This window comes from Apaloderma vittatum, unplaced genomic scaffold (genome assembly GCF_000703405.1).
Source record: "Apaloderma vittatum isolate BGI_N311 unplaced genomic scaffold, ASM70340v1 scaffold41589, whole genome shotgun sequence".
NCBI lineage: Eukaryota > Metazoa > Chordata > Aves > Trogoniformes > Trogonidae > Apaloderma > Apaloderma vittatum.
The window spans coordinates 1-15,292 of NW_009736549.1; the positions used below are offsets into that span (position 1 = coordinate 1).

Sequence of the window (15,292 nt, forward strand, 5' to 3'; positions counted from 1 at the left end):
GCATCAGCCTTTATATTTCTTGCTAAATGGACCTACAGGCGCTGGGCCTGGCAGGCAACTTTCAGTGCTCTTTTGAGCCCAGACATTGAGTCGTTCTCCGCGTTTTTATCCTCCAGAGCCCGTTCCCTCCGCCTGCCCCGTTCCTGGCAGTTTTAGGAGGTACAGCCCATCCCTGAAGTCACCAGCGTCTAAATTGCTTTTCCAGGTTTTTGTGGCTCCCCGTCAAAAGTGCGTGCAGCACAGCGTTCCAGGCTGCCTGTGATGAAGCCACAGAAAGGCGTGCTGTCGGGACTGCCTTTTTGCATTTTTTAAAGTGTAACGCTCTCGCCGTGTACACAAGAACAGAAAGGATTCAGACAGCGTGCAGGAGCAGTATGTCACATTTTATTTGCGTTCTTTTAAAATTTCTTCATAAAAGGGTACAGTTTTTAGGCTGAGTATAACATTCAGTATTTGCTAAGTGTTTAACAAAAGATACCTGCCAGTATGCAACTAAAAGTCTAATGGGATATCAAGTCTCACGCAACACTGATGGTATTTTCCAGGTGTTCACTGTTGAAGAAATGATGCCCCATGTCCAACACATGAAAGGAGGTCACAGTAAAAACCTTTTTCTTAAAGACAAAAAGAAGAAAGGGTTCTGGCTGGTGACTGTTTTGCACAACAGGCAAATCAATTTAAACGATCTTGCTAAAAAACTGGGCATTGGAAGCGGAAACCTAAGATTTGCTGATGAGAATGCCATGCTGGAAAAGCTAAAAGTGGGCCAGGGCTGCGTGACTCCCCTAGCCCTCTTCTGCGACCAGGGAGATGTGAAGTTTGTGCTGGATGCTGGCTTTTTGGAAGGTGGCCACGAAAAGGTGTATTTTCATCCAATGACAAATTCTGCAACCATGGGCTTAAGCCCTGATGACTTTCTCAAGTTTGTGAGATCAACAGGCCATGATCCCATTGTCATGCATTTCGATGAAGACATGAAGTAGATCAAGTTCACTTTTCTATTTACTAGGCATAGATTTTGCAGAGCAAAACTAGTTAAAAGTCTCATTATAAATACAATTTGAAAAAACAGGCTTACTCTTTTTTTTTTTTTCAACTGAGTAACTTTATAATCTGTTGAGAAAAAATGCTGTCTTCAGGTTATTGGAGGTTTACCAGAATATTCTTAAAAACACGTGTTACACTGAATAATCAGTAAGCAGAGGAGATGTTATTTAAATACTGTTATACTTTCTATTAATAAAATGGATAAAACTGGAATTTCTTGTCTGTGGTACTGGCCATGAAGGTTTCAACTTTAAAAAACATCATTATAAAATAAAAAAATTTCTAAAGTATTTGTCAATACACACACGACTTGAGATGTCTAGATTGTGTACCTGTACCCATTTTCCCCCACTACACATTTCTTTCATTATTTTTACCTAGAGAAAAAAAAAGCAAACAACTTACCTACACTACAGAAAATGCATTTGATTGTCTATGTTTTTAGTTGCATCTTCACTTTCACAGTATGCTCCTCCTGGGAAATAAAAAACTTAAGACTTCTGGCAATCGTCCCATTAAGATGGGCACACGCCTCAACCACTTCTAGAGCCTCTCCGAAACCAGCAGGACAGGAGGGAGCCCCACGAGCGGCCTCTCTCCTGGCAGAGGAGCTCCAAGGAACAGTGTAACTGCGGGTTCCTCACCAGGTGCAGTACGTCCTGCTGGCACCTGGGAGGAAAGTTAATACAACTCGGATCTGTATTAACTTTTGTGCGCAGTTCCTACGGATTCGCGAACCCACAGAGGCCGTGCATCTTCTGTGCTCTGCCATACCCTTAACCAGCACCTATACAAGTGGGAAGAATGGTACAACAAGCAGCTGTGCTTCAGGTTGCCCCTTTGGGAGAAAGGGACTGTGCGTACAAACACCCTGTGTTTAAGAGGTTGAGGGGAGGCCGATTTGGCTTTCAAGAGATGATGCGTATTTAGTAAAGTATCTGCTATTACAAGAACAAGACCAGTACATTCGCAACATTAAATTTCTAATATAATTCTCCTCCTCTCTCCTGCGTGAATGAGTAAAACTCCCTTCAGACAGAAGGTGTGTGTTGAAGATGGAAGCAGCAGAAACTCCATGACGCCCAGTAAGTGTCCTGGAGTACCTGCACAGAACCCAAAGACAGGGAAGCTGTGAAAGCAAGGGATAAAATCTGGAGATAGTGGGGAAAAGGTCGTTTGAACACAGGCTGACAAAAATGCCAGGTACTAACTGTGCCTAAAAGGCCAGTGTCAACACCAGTTGAGATGGAATGGAAATAAAGAATATGTAAGCATGAAGGAAAAAAAAAAAAGGCATCAAAGGACTTTTAATCTTGGATGACTATTTGCTGCTGCATCACGCTGAAGGGAAGAGGGAAACGCTTGAAAAGAAACACAAGGCAAAGACCAGCCAACCTGACTCGGTTTCATTCTAGATGGCCAAGACAGTTCTATGAGAACATCAACATTTGTGTGTTGCATTGGGTTTTGTTTGTTTTCCCTATCAAGAAAGTGAAATCTGTAACTCTACAGAATGAAAAACTACCATTAACTGAGTAAGAAAAAGCATCTTCTAGAGCAAGGCAAGTTACTTCACAGATGTCCTTCCCCTGGTTTCCTTCATTTGCAAAGGATTTGGCACATGTTCTCAGAGACGTGAATTTAGTGACAGAACAACTGATGAAATGGCAGTCTAAATCCTTCCCTCCAACTTTGAAAGACACAAACCATCCCCATCTATCATGGCAGTCATCCCAAATGGGAAAGAAGTCACCTAAAAACGTTCAAGCTGTAGGAGGAGTCACTAGAAAGATGTCCAGGTACATACAATTTTATATTCATTGTTAAACAAAAGATGGGAATATTGGGTTGACTAACAAACTCTGGATTGACTAACAAACTCTGGATTGACAAATGTGTTACTAAATCAGCTAGGTATTAAGATACAGTCTTATGTGTCTTTAAAAGTAAAATTTACCTTACCCTCTGCCTGCTACTCAGTCTCCCTCCCCTTTACAGTTTTTTCTTTGTGGTACTCCAAAATCCTTTATCGGTTTAAAAAAAAAAAAAAAAGTTTGACTTGTCAAGGTTTTTAAAACCAGAAAGCTTTAAATATGGAAAAACTGTTTTGCAGATGTGCACAAAAGCAGTTTACTATGCTTCATGAATCTTAAAATCTGTGCTACCTAAAATTTTACTATCTTTGTCCTCAGATGAGATTCTGAGACTTGTCTCAGCAAAATAATGACCAAGCAAATTCAAAGCTTCAGATACAACATTTGGCAAATCTATAACAATTTCTTTTTGTATTTACTTATGAAATTAGTGTCTTTTTTTAAATAATATCAAAATATTGTATCATTAAAAGCTACACAGGTCTACACAAATAAACAACACAAAACAAACTACACGCTGTCCAGAAAAATCCTGCTACAGCTTTATCGGTTTCCTTCCGGAAGAAATACTGAACACATCACCAACTGACCACAACGCCATCACTGAACACCAATATCCTTCCAGTAACATCAGTTTCCTGAAAAAGTGTGTATAAACGTACACACAAAATAAGAATAAAAATTATTTGGTTTGGCATTTTAATAACATCATTAATAAATGTATACAATGGCAAACATTTAAAAAATCAGTATGTAAAGGAAATTACAGTTTTAAATAAGAGCTTTTTAAGTTTTGTTTCACACCTAGGTACATTCCTTTAAGGCAGTTTTATTAATATCAAAGCATTATTTACATATACATCATCTAACTCTAGAAATCCTACACGAGCTCCTTGTTGAGGCCGCATCATGTCTTGGAAAAAGTTTAGAAATAATACATGGTGGGAATGTTACTAAATCCTCAGCAGACTATCAGAAAAGTAACTAAAACCTATACAAATTATGGTACTATGACCTCGTTTGTAGCCTTGAACTAGCAGTGGCAGATTTGGCAACCCTTGCAGTAAAAAGCTGTGTACTCTCGTACGCTGTCCAACAGCTGCCGTGTTCCTCTCCCGGGAGTCAGTGCTTCAGAAAACGCAAAGCGGCTCCCAGAATAAGTTTCCGGTTTTATTTTCTTCTAATTTTAAGCATGCAGACTGGAAAGATTAAGAACGGGAAAAGAAATTAATTTGAAAATCATCAGAGCGTAGAGTCTCCTGACTGCTCTTCTGCTCTGAAACTTCTTGGCAAAAGAAAGTTCTGGAAGAAGTGGGTTGCGATCTCGCAAATGCAAACGTATCCCTGGTGCCACTTTTTGGCTAATTAGCAAATAGAACTCAAAATCCCACCCTGGCCTCTATTGATGCAGAACGTGCCAGTGGCCCAGAGGGACACACGCCAGGACTTTGGTCTGCAAACCTGACCTACGCTCGCCTCTGACCTCCCAGGGTGAGCTCTGCCCCCAAACTGCTGCTGATCCTCTCTGACACCAGGAAACTTGGCTTTGGTGAAACAGTAACGGCAGTTTGTCACTACACCCTGGCGGTGACTGCACAGCAGCTTTAAAAGAGGTGTAATAATATGCAAAAAAAGCAAGCATTGGAGTTGTGACAACTTGATGAATACAGGAAAGAGCTGAGCTAATAAGCAAAGCGTCAGGAGGCGCCCATGTGACAAAAAGGACACAGCCACGCATGCCCACAGAGCATGACGCTGTGCCACTCTTGCCTAATTCCCAGGGTCTTCGAGAATCTACTGCAACACACACAACTGCTCAGACTCTGTGAACACAAACAGCATTTGGCACTACGCTTTAAACCTGTTAATTCAAGACATGCACGTTCTTCTAAAAATCTTAACGCTACTAAAGGGTTATTAGGGTTTAATGGTCTGAAATGCATCAGTCCTCTGTGGTCACTGAGGGCGAGGGGAATCCAGTCACAAGCAGCTTGGAAACAACCTTCTCTTGCATTTATGGTATTTCAATTCTCTTCCGTAACAGCTACGCCTTTAGGAAGGGCCAGCGGCATCACTCTCAGTTATACTGTGGGAAACTATCCCGAATGCAACGGAGCTGCCTACAAAAGCACTGCAGAGCTGGGTTTCAGGAGTGCTCTTGTGCTGCAGATCACTCCCGGGATTGCTGATCCATGTTGACCCTCTGCAAAACTCACCACGCTCTGACCGAAATTGGTGAAAAGTTTCACACTGAGAATAAGGGACCAGCAATGGATGCTAGTGCAAGATGGTAATCAAATGAAACTAGTGATTTTAATGAAATAGAAGAACTGTCTTCAGAGGAAGAATGGGAAATTCTATGTGGTCCAAAAGGTTGGACCAGATGATCCTTGAGGTCCCTTCCAACCTGGTATTATTCTATGATGCTATGATATTGGTCCTACTTTCACTTAAGGAAAAAGAACAAACAAACAAAAAAGTAGTTTAAATTTTCTGTGAAAACAACTGCAGGCTAATAACCAAGTATACTTATGTATTACAAACCCAAAATATTCTGTTTAGATCTAGATCTTTTAGCACATTTTATCAGAAAAAGCATTTCATAAGGAAGTAAACTTTAAGGAAGAAAGAAACAAGAAAATTTCCCCTTCTAAAACTTGTTTAACTTTCCTATTTTTTCCCCTTTGAGATAGAAGTTCAGGAAAAGAAAAAAAAAAATGATTTGGCAGTATGCTTTTGAGTCTGTGCTCTCTCTCCAGTGAAAACCAGTTCTGTTCCAGCCATTCCAGACAGCCTGAGGCTTCATAAATGATAAAAACATGTGAAGCCTCACGAGAGCAGCTGTTGGGCAGCTGAGGCTCTGCCACAGCCTCCATGTCAGGATCACTGCTTACCTTTCCCTGGGGGGGTGGAGGCAGCTGTGGATGGAGTTAGTACCCTGGGAGGTTACAGTTAACCCTTTGCAACAGGAATACAATGTGCTGACTAGTTTGTAATAAAATACAATTACAGTAAAACTCATTTTGGCTCTGCATGTAAGTCCATGCATGCTTCTGTCCTGGTTTGAGTTTCTCTGCAAACGGTTTCAAGACAACAAATGTTATTGGTACGTTCAGGGGTTGCATATGTTTGTTGACTTTAATATAAATCAAGAATGAACAAAATTAAACTCGCTAATAGAAGACAACCTTAAGGGGAACTGACTGTAAAATGCATTTGATATTATTTACATTTCTTTTTGCCATCAAGAAACCTCCTAAACCACAATCAGCTCATGTTGAAAGACAAACAATAAAAAAATTAGTCAATACACAAACATGAGAAGACAGTCTTATCCTGAAGTGCCATTTGTTGAAAAGAGCCTTATATTAAAATAATAGTTCTTTCCTGTCAGAAACGTCTGAACATATATAGGCAGAGTAAGTCGGGAATGTGAAAAACACAAATGACAAACAACTTCTATATAATACCACTATCCCATGACTCCCCCTTTTGTTAGTTATCGAACTTTTTCATGTATGTAAACAAATTTTTCTCTCGCAGTATGCAACAAAAAACAGCATAAACTTTTTAAAGAGCAATTTCATGCAGATTATGCTAACCAAATAAGGCAGTGAATTGCCAGGAAGCTGTGAGATTTTTGTATCTGTATATACAGTCAATTTCAACAAAATACTACAGCATTTATTTGAGATTTACAGAAGTAAATATAAACTGCTAGTTATGGGTGGTTTTGGCTAATTATTAGCAGAAGCTTAAGCAAATCAGTGGCTAATTTCATAAACAGAAGATGAGGAAAGTTTTTTTTTCTTTTTTTTTTTTTTTTCCCCTGGAGTAATTCTTGAGACCTTAAAATTCTTGGTCCTTAGGGAGATGAGAACTGTCCTTTATTCAGTAGATCTTAACAGTGCAATGTGCAATAATTCCTAAGACCATCTACAAATTTTCGGCAGTAGACTCCAGTAGAGCTCCTTGATTCAAGGAAGGAAGGAAGGTAGGTAGATTTTTATTTCTTGCCTGCTCTAGTCACGAAGAATGTAAAAAATGCCCTTAATTTTTATTAATGATTCCTACAGTCGCTGTCTTGTTACTTCAGATATAAAGGCTTCACACTGAGATACGGAAGGACACTTTTCTCTCTGTGTTCAGTTGAAAGGTAGAAAGAGAAAAGAACGTAAGAAAAGCTTAAAGTGTAAAAGCATAAAAACCAGAGTTAAGTCACTAACAGAACTAACAGCACTAACAGCATGCACCAAAGGCATTTTAATGAAGTCAAGAGAAGGACAGAATGCCAGAGACAAGCTTTATAAAAAGGCAGTTTCCTTGTCATACGGAATGGGTTTTGTTAAGCTACTCTTAGATTTATCTGTCCCTTTCTAAGAACTGACTTCAGTATTACTTCTTAATGCGATTTCTTTGAACTTTCTTCTTCAAGAGATTTGAAAAAGAAAAAGATAAGTAATTTTTACAGGCAAAGGCTAAACAGGATGAAGCTCCCTGCCAACGCAGGCAAAACAACTGCTGTAAAGCGACCTGTTCTGGCTTAACTAATAAGCAAGACAGAAGCCAGTTAAGCAAGCTGTATTTACATCTGGTTAATGCAATGTGCACTTGTTCTTATATGTAATGCTGTTAGTTTGTTGTAAATGAAATTAATCTCATTTACATTTTGGGCAGGAAACTCACCACTTGGCCCACATCTCATGTAGTGGGTAATAGAATTAGGAGCTTTGTTGCTCCCTAGACCTGCTTTTTGAATTTCTGCTTTCTGGGATAGCTTCCACATCTGCAGAGAAAAGCATTTCATGTTATTAATTGTGTTTATCAGGACATGAAAAAAAAACCCTCATGCATTAAAATACATTCTACTTATTAGTAGAGCAAAAGGATATATAAACATTTATTTTTTTTTAGCAGAAAGGACAGAGGAGAGGGATTGAAGAAAGTCACTGGAAGTGCCTACTCAACTACACTCATCAAAACTCAGCTTAGCATTCAGAATAACCAGGTCTTATTTTCAAAGCCACAATCAGATATACTTAACTTTCAAGTAAACTAACACTAAATTTCCACCTGTAAGTAAAGGGAACAAAAATTTAAAAAATCAGAGGTACTCAAGGTTGACTGAACCTCACAGAGAAGTTAACTCATCTTTGCATTTTTACCTGCCACGCTGACAAAGACATTCACATTCAATTCTGGCAAAACAGAAAATTCTCTTTGCATGCAACAGCTTAAGCGTGCAAAATGCAGGTTCTTAACTTACTACTCACTTTGAGCAAAGCATCACGCAAACCTTTAACTGCAAGCAAATTACTGAGCCTGAACAACAAAACCTTTTTTCAGCTGGCAGCCACAAATTTAGTGTTTGCAATTACCATGCAAAGCCCTAACTTAGAATTTTTCAAAGGCAGCAGGGACCCAGGAGTGAGCATGTGTGCCATGTGCTGGCAGTCAGCAGTCTGAAGGGCCAAGGAGCAGGAGCAATTGGCTCTGAAAGGAATTTCACAGATCCTTCCGTTATTTGAGAATAGACTGAAAGAGACTTCCATGATATTACTGTTAAAGCGTAAAGATCAAAAGTAGAGGAAAAAACGAGATTTCTGTACATGAAAATGTTTGCTTTCTTTCTTATATAATAAACAAATAGTGACTATTTTTCAGAGACATTAGAAAGTATCTAGCAGCATGCTTTGGCTGCTGCATGTGAACAAAATGGAGCAAAAACAGGAGCACGAAAAGCTCTCCTCCTCCAAACCACAATGCAACTCCTTACACATTTATAAACCAAGGCAAAACGGTAGCTTGAGCTGGACAAGGCTAGTCTAGAACTCCCACAGAAGGTCTGAGACCAGCATTCAAAGACACCAACATTCGGTCTTTCTGAAGCCCTTTATGTTTAAAAGAGAAGCTGTTCTAACATCACCCACTCCATGGAATAAGGTAGAATGCAGGCTAAAAAGGCATTAAATACCAGGCATAAATATTTACTCTCAGATTTGGTTTGTATGTGAAAGCTTAGCACTGGGAAAAGAAATAAAACCATGCGAACTGAAGTGCCCCACAGGCAGTAGCTGGAAAAAACATCCTTTGTTGCCTTGCTAGCGAACTTTAACTTCGCTCTGCAGGGCTAACCTTTACAATTTCTCTTGGGAACTTGGCCTTGCTTGTGATTACAATCTGGGTTCAGTGATCAGGCTTGGGTTTGTACTAAACATATCTGGAGATTGTACGGGTATTTTTGGTAGCTGTGACAGTCTATGGACCTTGACAAGCCACGGCTGGCAAAGGAGGGAACAGCATGCCTCCCAGCTTATCTGGTTTCTCCAACAACAGAAGGTGATGTAAAGAGAAGATACTACCTCTAGCTACAAACCTTGTCCTGCTCTTAGCAAGCAGTCTTGCTGCAAGACACAGGCTTGCAATCACTTAAGGAAAATACAGATGCTGGTAGCACAGCATGAATTTAGAATAAGTACTCTCGGAGCTAAGAAGATTTTCTCCAATAATTCCCTGAATAACTCACAGAGTGTATTACATGCGTGTCCATTCAGAGAGCAGCACTGTCCCTCTCAAGGCTAATTCAAACCCATCTACAGATTAATGGAAATGAAATCAAAACGACACAACCCAAGATTACAACACTGATCTCATTGTGTGAGAGCAAATGCATGTAAAATTAAGATCAGATTTCAGATTTGGATTATTTACTTTTTAAAAAAAAAAAGGTGAGACAATTCTAGAGGGAATACAGCAGTAACTATCAGCTGGCTGAAGTGAGAAATTTCGCAGCCCAGGACTAAGGCGTACCTGCAGACATGGGAAGGGTGGCTGCTGTACATTTTCAAACAGCAATTTTACAGAATGTCTCTGAAACATCCAATCTTCTCCTCTCGTTCCTTTTCCCCACCTTGAACTGGAGCTCTGCAAAGGGCTGTCTCTGCATTTTATTTACGATTCTCCTGTATGGAATGGAGACTTTACAGACTAACGTGAGGGATGTTCACTGCTTTTCCCTGAGGGACGGTGCATCTGCGGCACTTCTACCTCTCCCTAGTCACACGCTAGGAATTAAAAAGTTCACAAGGAATTAAAAGTTCAAGCCACACAGCAGTACTGTAACTGCCCAAGAATTGCTGGCAAAATAATTTCAATTGTAAAAATCAAAATATGACATTCATTATTTTTAATATTTATTTATTTTTATTTTCCCTCTAGATATATTTGCATTCAGTTATTTCATAGCGTATGTCATTTTGGCCTACAGTAACTGTCAGAAACTATTTCCTCTTGCAAGAACGGCTAATGTCTAAAGCCTCATGTAATTGTAGTTTAAGTATGATACAATTTTAAACTGTTTATGATTAAGAAGTTTCAGGCAACTGCAGGGACAGTGACATATTAAGTGATTACTCTCCAAATTTTCTCTTTAGCTGGTCATCTGGAATTTAATGGGTTACTGGCTTAAGCGTTCCTGTACTCCTCTAATTTTGCAAGCAAACTTTTTGCTTTTTCTTTTGTTTAACTGTGTTAATTTAACAGTTTTTCTGTTATTTTGTTACACATCTTGTTTTCTATTATATTAGTGTTACTTCCATTATGAAGAAAAAATGAATTTCCACCATAATCGATACAGGCTTTTATTACCATGCATCACAAGGAGTCTCAGAGAACTCTCTTATTTGACTCCTAGTAAGACCCCACACTCCACCACATTTGCACACCAGACATGGAAAGACAAAGCATTCGAAAGGGAAGAGGTGGAAAGGGTCATTTTTTCATTATGAGTGTTGCATATCATGTGACTATTTATTAGCTCTTCATACAAATTATCGTTTATGTTTAGGAATATGTCTATTTATTAACATGTAGGTATTTTTTAGTAAGTATGAACAGTAATTCATATTTAGTGTGCAAGCCAGAGGCACTGAAGTGTTTGGGCTGTAACTTGTTCCTTGTGAAAAATGCATTTATGCCAGGGCACAGCATAAATGAGAAGGGCAAGATGCAGAAATCTCTCTAAATGGTTTTCATTATTATTTCATTTTGGAAAGAAGATTATGTCCCAATATATAATAAATGTGTTACTGATACATCTTAGAGGACGAGCACAACTGAGAAGAACTTTCTTTGTACCAGAAATGATGATGCTCCTGCTGCCGGTTTTGGCAATGCAGCATGCTGTTGGTTTAACATGCATTCAGTAACATACAGGAAAAAAACCCCAAATATTCATAATGCGTGACAAATAAAAATATAGCTTGTATTATAAAGACTTTTAAAGGCATGCAAAATATATACAGTGCAATTAATGATTCATGCAAACTTTGGTGAGGTTACAATTTATACATTCAAACATGCTACAGTACACAGCAACCCTGTGCCATTGTTCTTGGAAAACAATTGCCCAGAGACCTAACACAAAATTATTTTTTCATGGTAGTGAAATTTTCTCTAAACTCAGCAGACACTGAGAACACCTATATGTCATACTAGACTATATATATCTCTCTATATATATTTAATAACACCACTTCCTTTTCATACACAACCATACTCGTACCACAGAGTTTTATTATCTTCTGAAACCAGCAGTGGGGATTCAGCCTCACCACTGTTCACACAGGTGGTAGGAACAAATTCACCAGGCAGAACAACCCGCAGGCCACTATGCTCAGACTTCTGATTAGCAGAAGGCTGTTCTTGATTTTTCAGTACTGACCTAAATGCTGACGGATTTGCCTGATCGGCTGGTTTTGATTTAGGCCTTTGAGGCAACCCACTTATGTTACTAACTAATTCGGTGTTCAGGGACAAAAATGGCTGAGGCACAGCGAATGATCCTGTGCTGTCCTTACTGGACATACTGACTTTATCACCAAACACGCTTGTGCTTAGCAAAGTTCTCTCATGAAAACTTGACCTCTCCATCCTCGAAGTCTTAGGCCCATCAGAGTGACATCCTAAATTACGTGGTTTAACTGTATTAGCCGCATTGCTTTGCGGAACGCAATCTACTCTATAAGCCACACAGTGAGAAGAATAAAGGGATAACTGGTGTGCCGAGTACTCACTAGAGGTTGATGGAACACTTCTGTCGGCGACGGAGGGTGCCAGATCAACTGATACCGGTTGCCTACTGTCCTTAGACAAAAAATCGTGAATGCTTGTCCTTCGAGTAGTTCCTTCCGCCGTTGAAATCACACTGCTTGCCCGAGGTAAGGTAGCATAAGGATTGCAATCTCTTGATTGTCGCTGGGATACAGTTGCTTGTATCTTTTCTTTAACTGATTTGGCCTTCCCTTGGGTGCCTGATGTAAATTTTATTGGAGAACTAGTAAAGTAAGTATCTTCAGTTTTACGAAGGCTGGGCCTTACAAGCTGTTCTGGTTTAACAGATCGTCCGTCTGAGAAATCGATTGTATTTTTTACACTTAATGATCTCACAATACCACAACCAGCAGACGGCTGTTTTCTTGGCTTTTCCTTTCCTGTCAGCTCCACAGACTCAGATAAGCTTTTCATGACTTCATCTAAAAGATTCTCTTCACTTGCAGATTTCATCTGTCAAAAATATGAAACAGCTTACAAATCCATAGATTATAATTTTGACCTTTTCTTAAGCATTCTTTGTGGACGCAACTGAAGAAGAATTCCAAAAAGTTTGGTTTCTTTTAAATTTCTTAGATCTAAAAGCAGTATTTAACATTCATGATACATACTCCTTAATTTTCTGCACAAGCTCACAAGCAAGTATTGTGAAAATTAGGTGTCAGACAGATCATAACTATCTGGAATTAGTTCCTGTAACACCAATTAACTCGACAAATCAGGTCATCAACACTTCAAGTTTATCTTCCCTCTCACTTGCCCTCTGCCATCACCCATCAATATTTCCTAAGCAATTTTGCATGGGCTATTATTTTAATGTATACTGATCATCCAGAGCCAAAAGCTTAAATTCTCTACACACACTGCATAAAGACAAAAATACAAAAAAGTAATACAAAGCACATAAACTTTAGGCACTCTAAGTGCCTAAATTTGGACTGGACAGTTCCAAACTTTTTCTTTCTGGAGAAAAGACTTCAGAGCGAGAAAAAAAGTTGAGGTGACTACTAGTCATAGACTAGGAGGAGAAAGACTGCAGTCTTTTTTCAAAACAGTAAGAGAGACAATTGAGAAATAATGAAAGTAACAGCATTAAGGAAATGCTCAGGCAAAAGGCTAGAGACCTCCTGAACACCCTGCCAACCTGAGTGATTCTGTGATGCTGAGACGGATTCTGTAACTCATGAACAGCAGCGGGCTTGACTTGATGACTCTAGTGGTTTCTTCTACTTCTATTGTCAAAGGCTACTGTCTAATCCCTAAAATGCCAAAATCTGTGTCAGAGAGACCTGTGAGAGGTCATTTTAAATATCCAACAAATGAACTCAGAAACTTAGTTCAGACTCAAGTCACAGACTACTCCAATCTCTTCAGCTGTGAAGGTACGCTTTTCAATTTCTGTTTCTGTCGCCAAAAATAGATGGAGTCTGATCCTCGCTGGGGCCTATCAAGAGTAACTGTCTCGCTTTATCCTACAGCACCTTGAGGTTTTGGACAGATCTACTCAGCTAGTGATGAAGGAACTGGAATACCAGCACAGACAAGGCGATTTTGGGTTTCTAACAAATTGACACTGATTCAGAGAAACGGTCTTTGTCTTATTCCTCTCAGATTTCAATAAGCTCCAAGATCATTTTTTTCACCCAGTAGAGTTAAAAAGATGAAACTGAAGCAGACAAGAGTCTCTCCTCAGGGAAAGAAGTATAGCATCTTCCCTCCTGTTGATGTAAGACAGATCTGACAAAAGCTCTTACTCAAGGCAAGTGCTGAACTGGAAGAAGGAAAGTAAACCTACTCTGAGTTCGTGGCCTTCCACTGAACTCTGATGCACTGTGCATCACAACATGGGACAATTTTCTGCAGGAGATTGACTTTCTTACCTGATTCAGCAACTCAGAAAGCTGTGAAATTCCAGATGATTGTGTGCAATACTGCAAGTACAGTTCATCTGGATTCAGCTCACACTACTTCTTAATGCAGTCTAACCAGTATCTCCACAAAGTTTTAAAGCTATTCTATTCCCTGTAAGTCTTCTATTAATTCAGTGACCATACATGGGATAATATATAGTTAGAATAGATTTTAAACTAACCTCGCTTGAGGTGCTCTTGTTGCTTTCTTCTAAAAACTGTTGCAGGGTAACGACTTCACTTCCTGGAGACCCGGTTTTGATCTGTTTTCCACGACTATCCAGCGTTCCGGGCGTTCTTTGCTGCAGCACAGGACTAGATCTCGTGTGACCTTTCAGATACTGAACAGGACTGCTGCTGCTGCTAGACCAAGCCTCATGTTCATGTAGCAGACTAAATTCTCCACTGCTGTGACTCTGCGGCCTGCTTTGATTGTTAATTGCACCTGCTTTTGAGGTAAACGGGATTAAGTATTTCCATAAGAAAAATATATGAAAGCTGTTAAACAGTATAACCTTAACAGAAATCTGGAACAGTATCAGATTCAGTTAACAGTAATTCTATATAAATAATAAAAAAACAGTTGTCCTTTTTTACTCAAACTAAATATATTAATATGATTGCACTCCCCTGACTTACTTCTTACTGCTCTTTAAATACAACGGATTTTTTTTAATTAAAAAAAAATCACCACCTTACGCTCATGATCTGGCCCTTCACCTACATAACACTAGACTCCAGGAGGCTAAAGATATGCCTCCACTCTTGTTCAGCATCACCATGAGGCACACACTCTAACAGGTGATTAATGAGTTTTACGTTAAATGAAATTTAAAAGGTAGACTGAGAAGAAAATACTGTTTTCAACATAGTTCTTTAACAAGAACTACTTAGGAATGCTGCTTCTTCCAACAGTTTCTGCCATTACTTCTAGTTTATTACAACTGCGACCTGAAGGAAGCATAGGGCATTACATGCAAAATAAATTCCACAACACCGATTCTTTTTATTTTTCAGTAACAACGAATTGCTTAAAATATGCTGATGAATAATCAAGTACTTTCTACTTCATGTTACTCCTAAGAAACGAACTTCAATCTCAAGAAAGATACACTATTCACAGCAGAAATTCCTAATACTGCATAGAAACTGGGACAGGGATTACCTCAAAGAATCTTTCACAGAAGGGAATAATCAAACAGAAAGAAAATAAACTAATAAAACTGTTAAGCTAGCATTCATCTCTAAATCTCGCAAACAGATATCATTTAATAATTGCAGGCCAGGAATGTTAAACGAAGTCTTTTGTTGGCAACATTTTAGTCTAGCATGTATGATGGTCTCCAGCTA

At 39.2% G+C, this 15,292-nt stretch overlaps 1 protein-coding gene and 1 long non-coding RNA gene across 2 annotated transcripts; one reads left to right on the top strand and one right to left on the bottom strand.

The window, feature by feature from the left end:
• Positions 1–547: 547 nt before the first annotated feature.
• Positions 548–1,069, top strand: LOC104269466 (prolyl-tRNA synthetase associated domain-containing protein 1). The gene has a single exon (XM_009877004.1). It carries the CDS (start codon positions 564–566, stop codon positions 981–983), a length of 420 nt encoding a protein of 139 aa, XP_009875306.1. The 5' UTR covers positions 548–563; the 3' UTR covers positions 984–1,069.
• A 5,670-nt stretch (positions 1,070–6,739) lies between these two features.
• On the bottom strand, positions 6,740–12,343 carry LOC104279658. The gene is made up of 3 exons (XR_717867.1): positions 11,996–12,343; positions 7,608–7,707; positions 6,740–7,060 (listed from the first exon to the last, which is right to left on the bottom strand). It is a non-coding gene; the product is annotated as an uncharacterized LOC104279658 (long non-coding RNA).
• Between the last annotated feature and the right edge of the window lie 2,949 nt (positions 12,344–15,292).

Coding starts and splice junctions, on each gene's coding strand:
- LOC104269466 (XM_009877004.1), top strand. CDS start 564: ATGATGCCCCATGTCCAACACATGAAAGGAGGTCACAGTAAAAACCTT.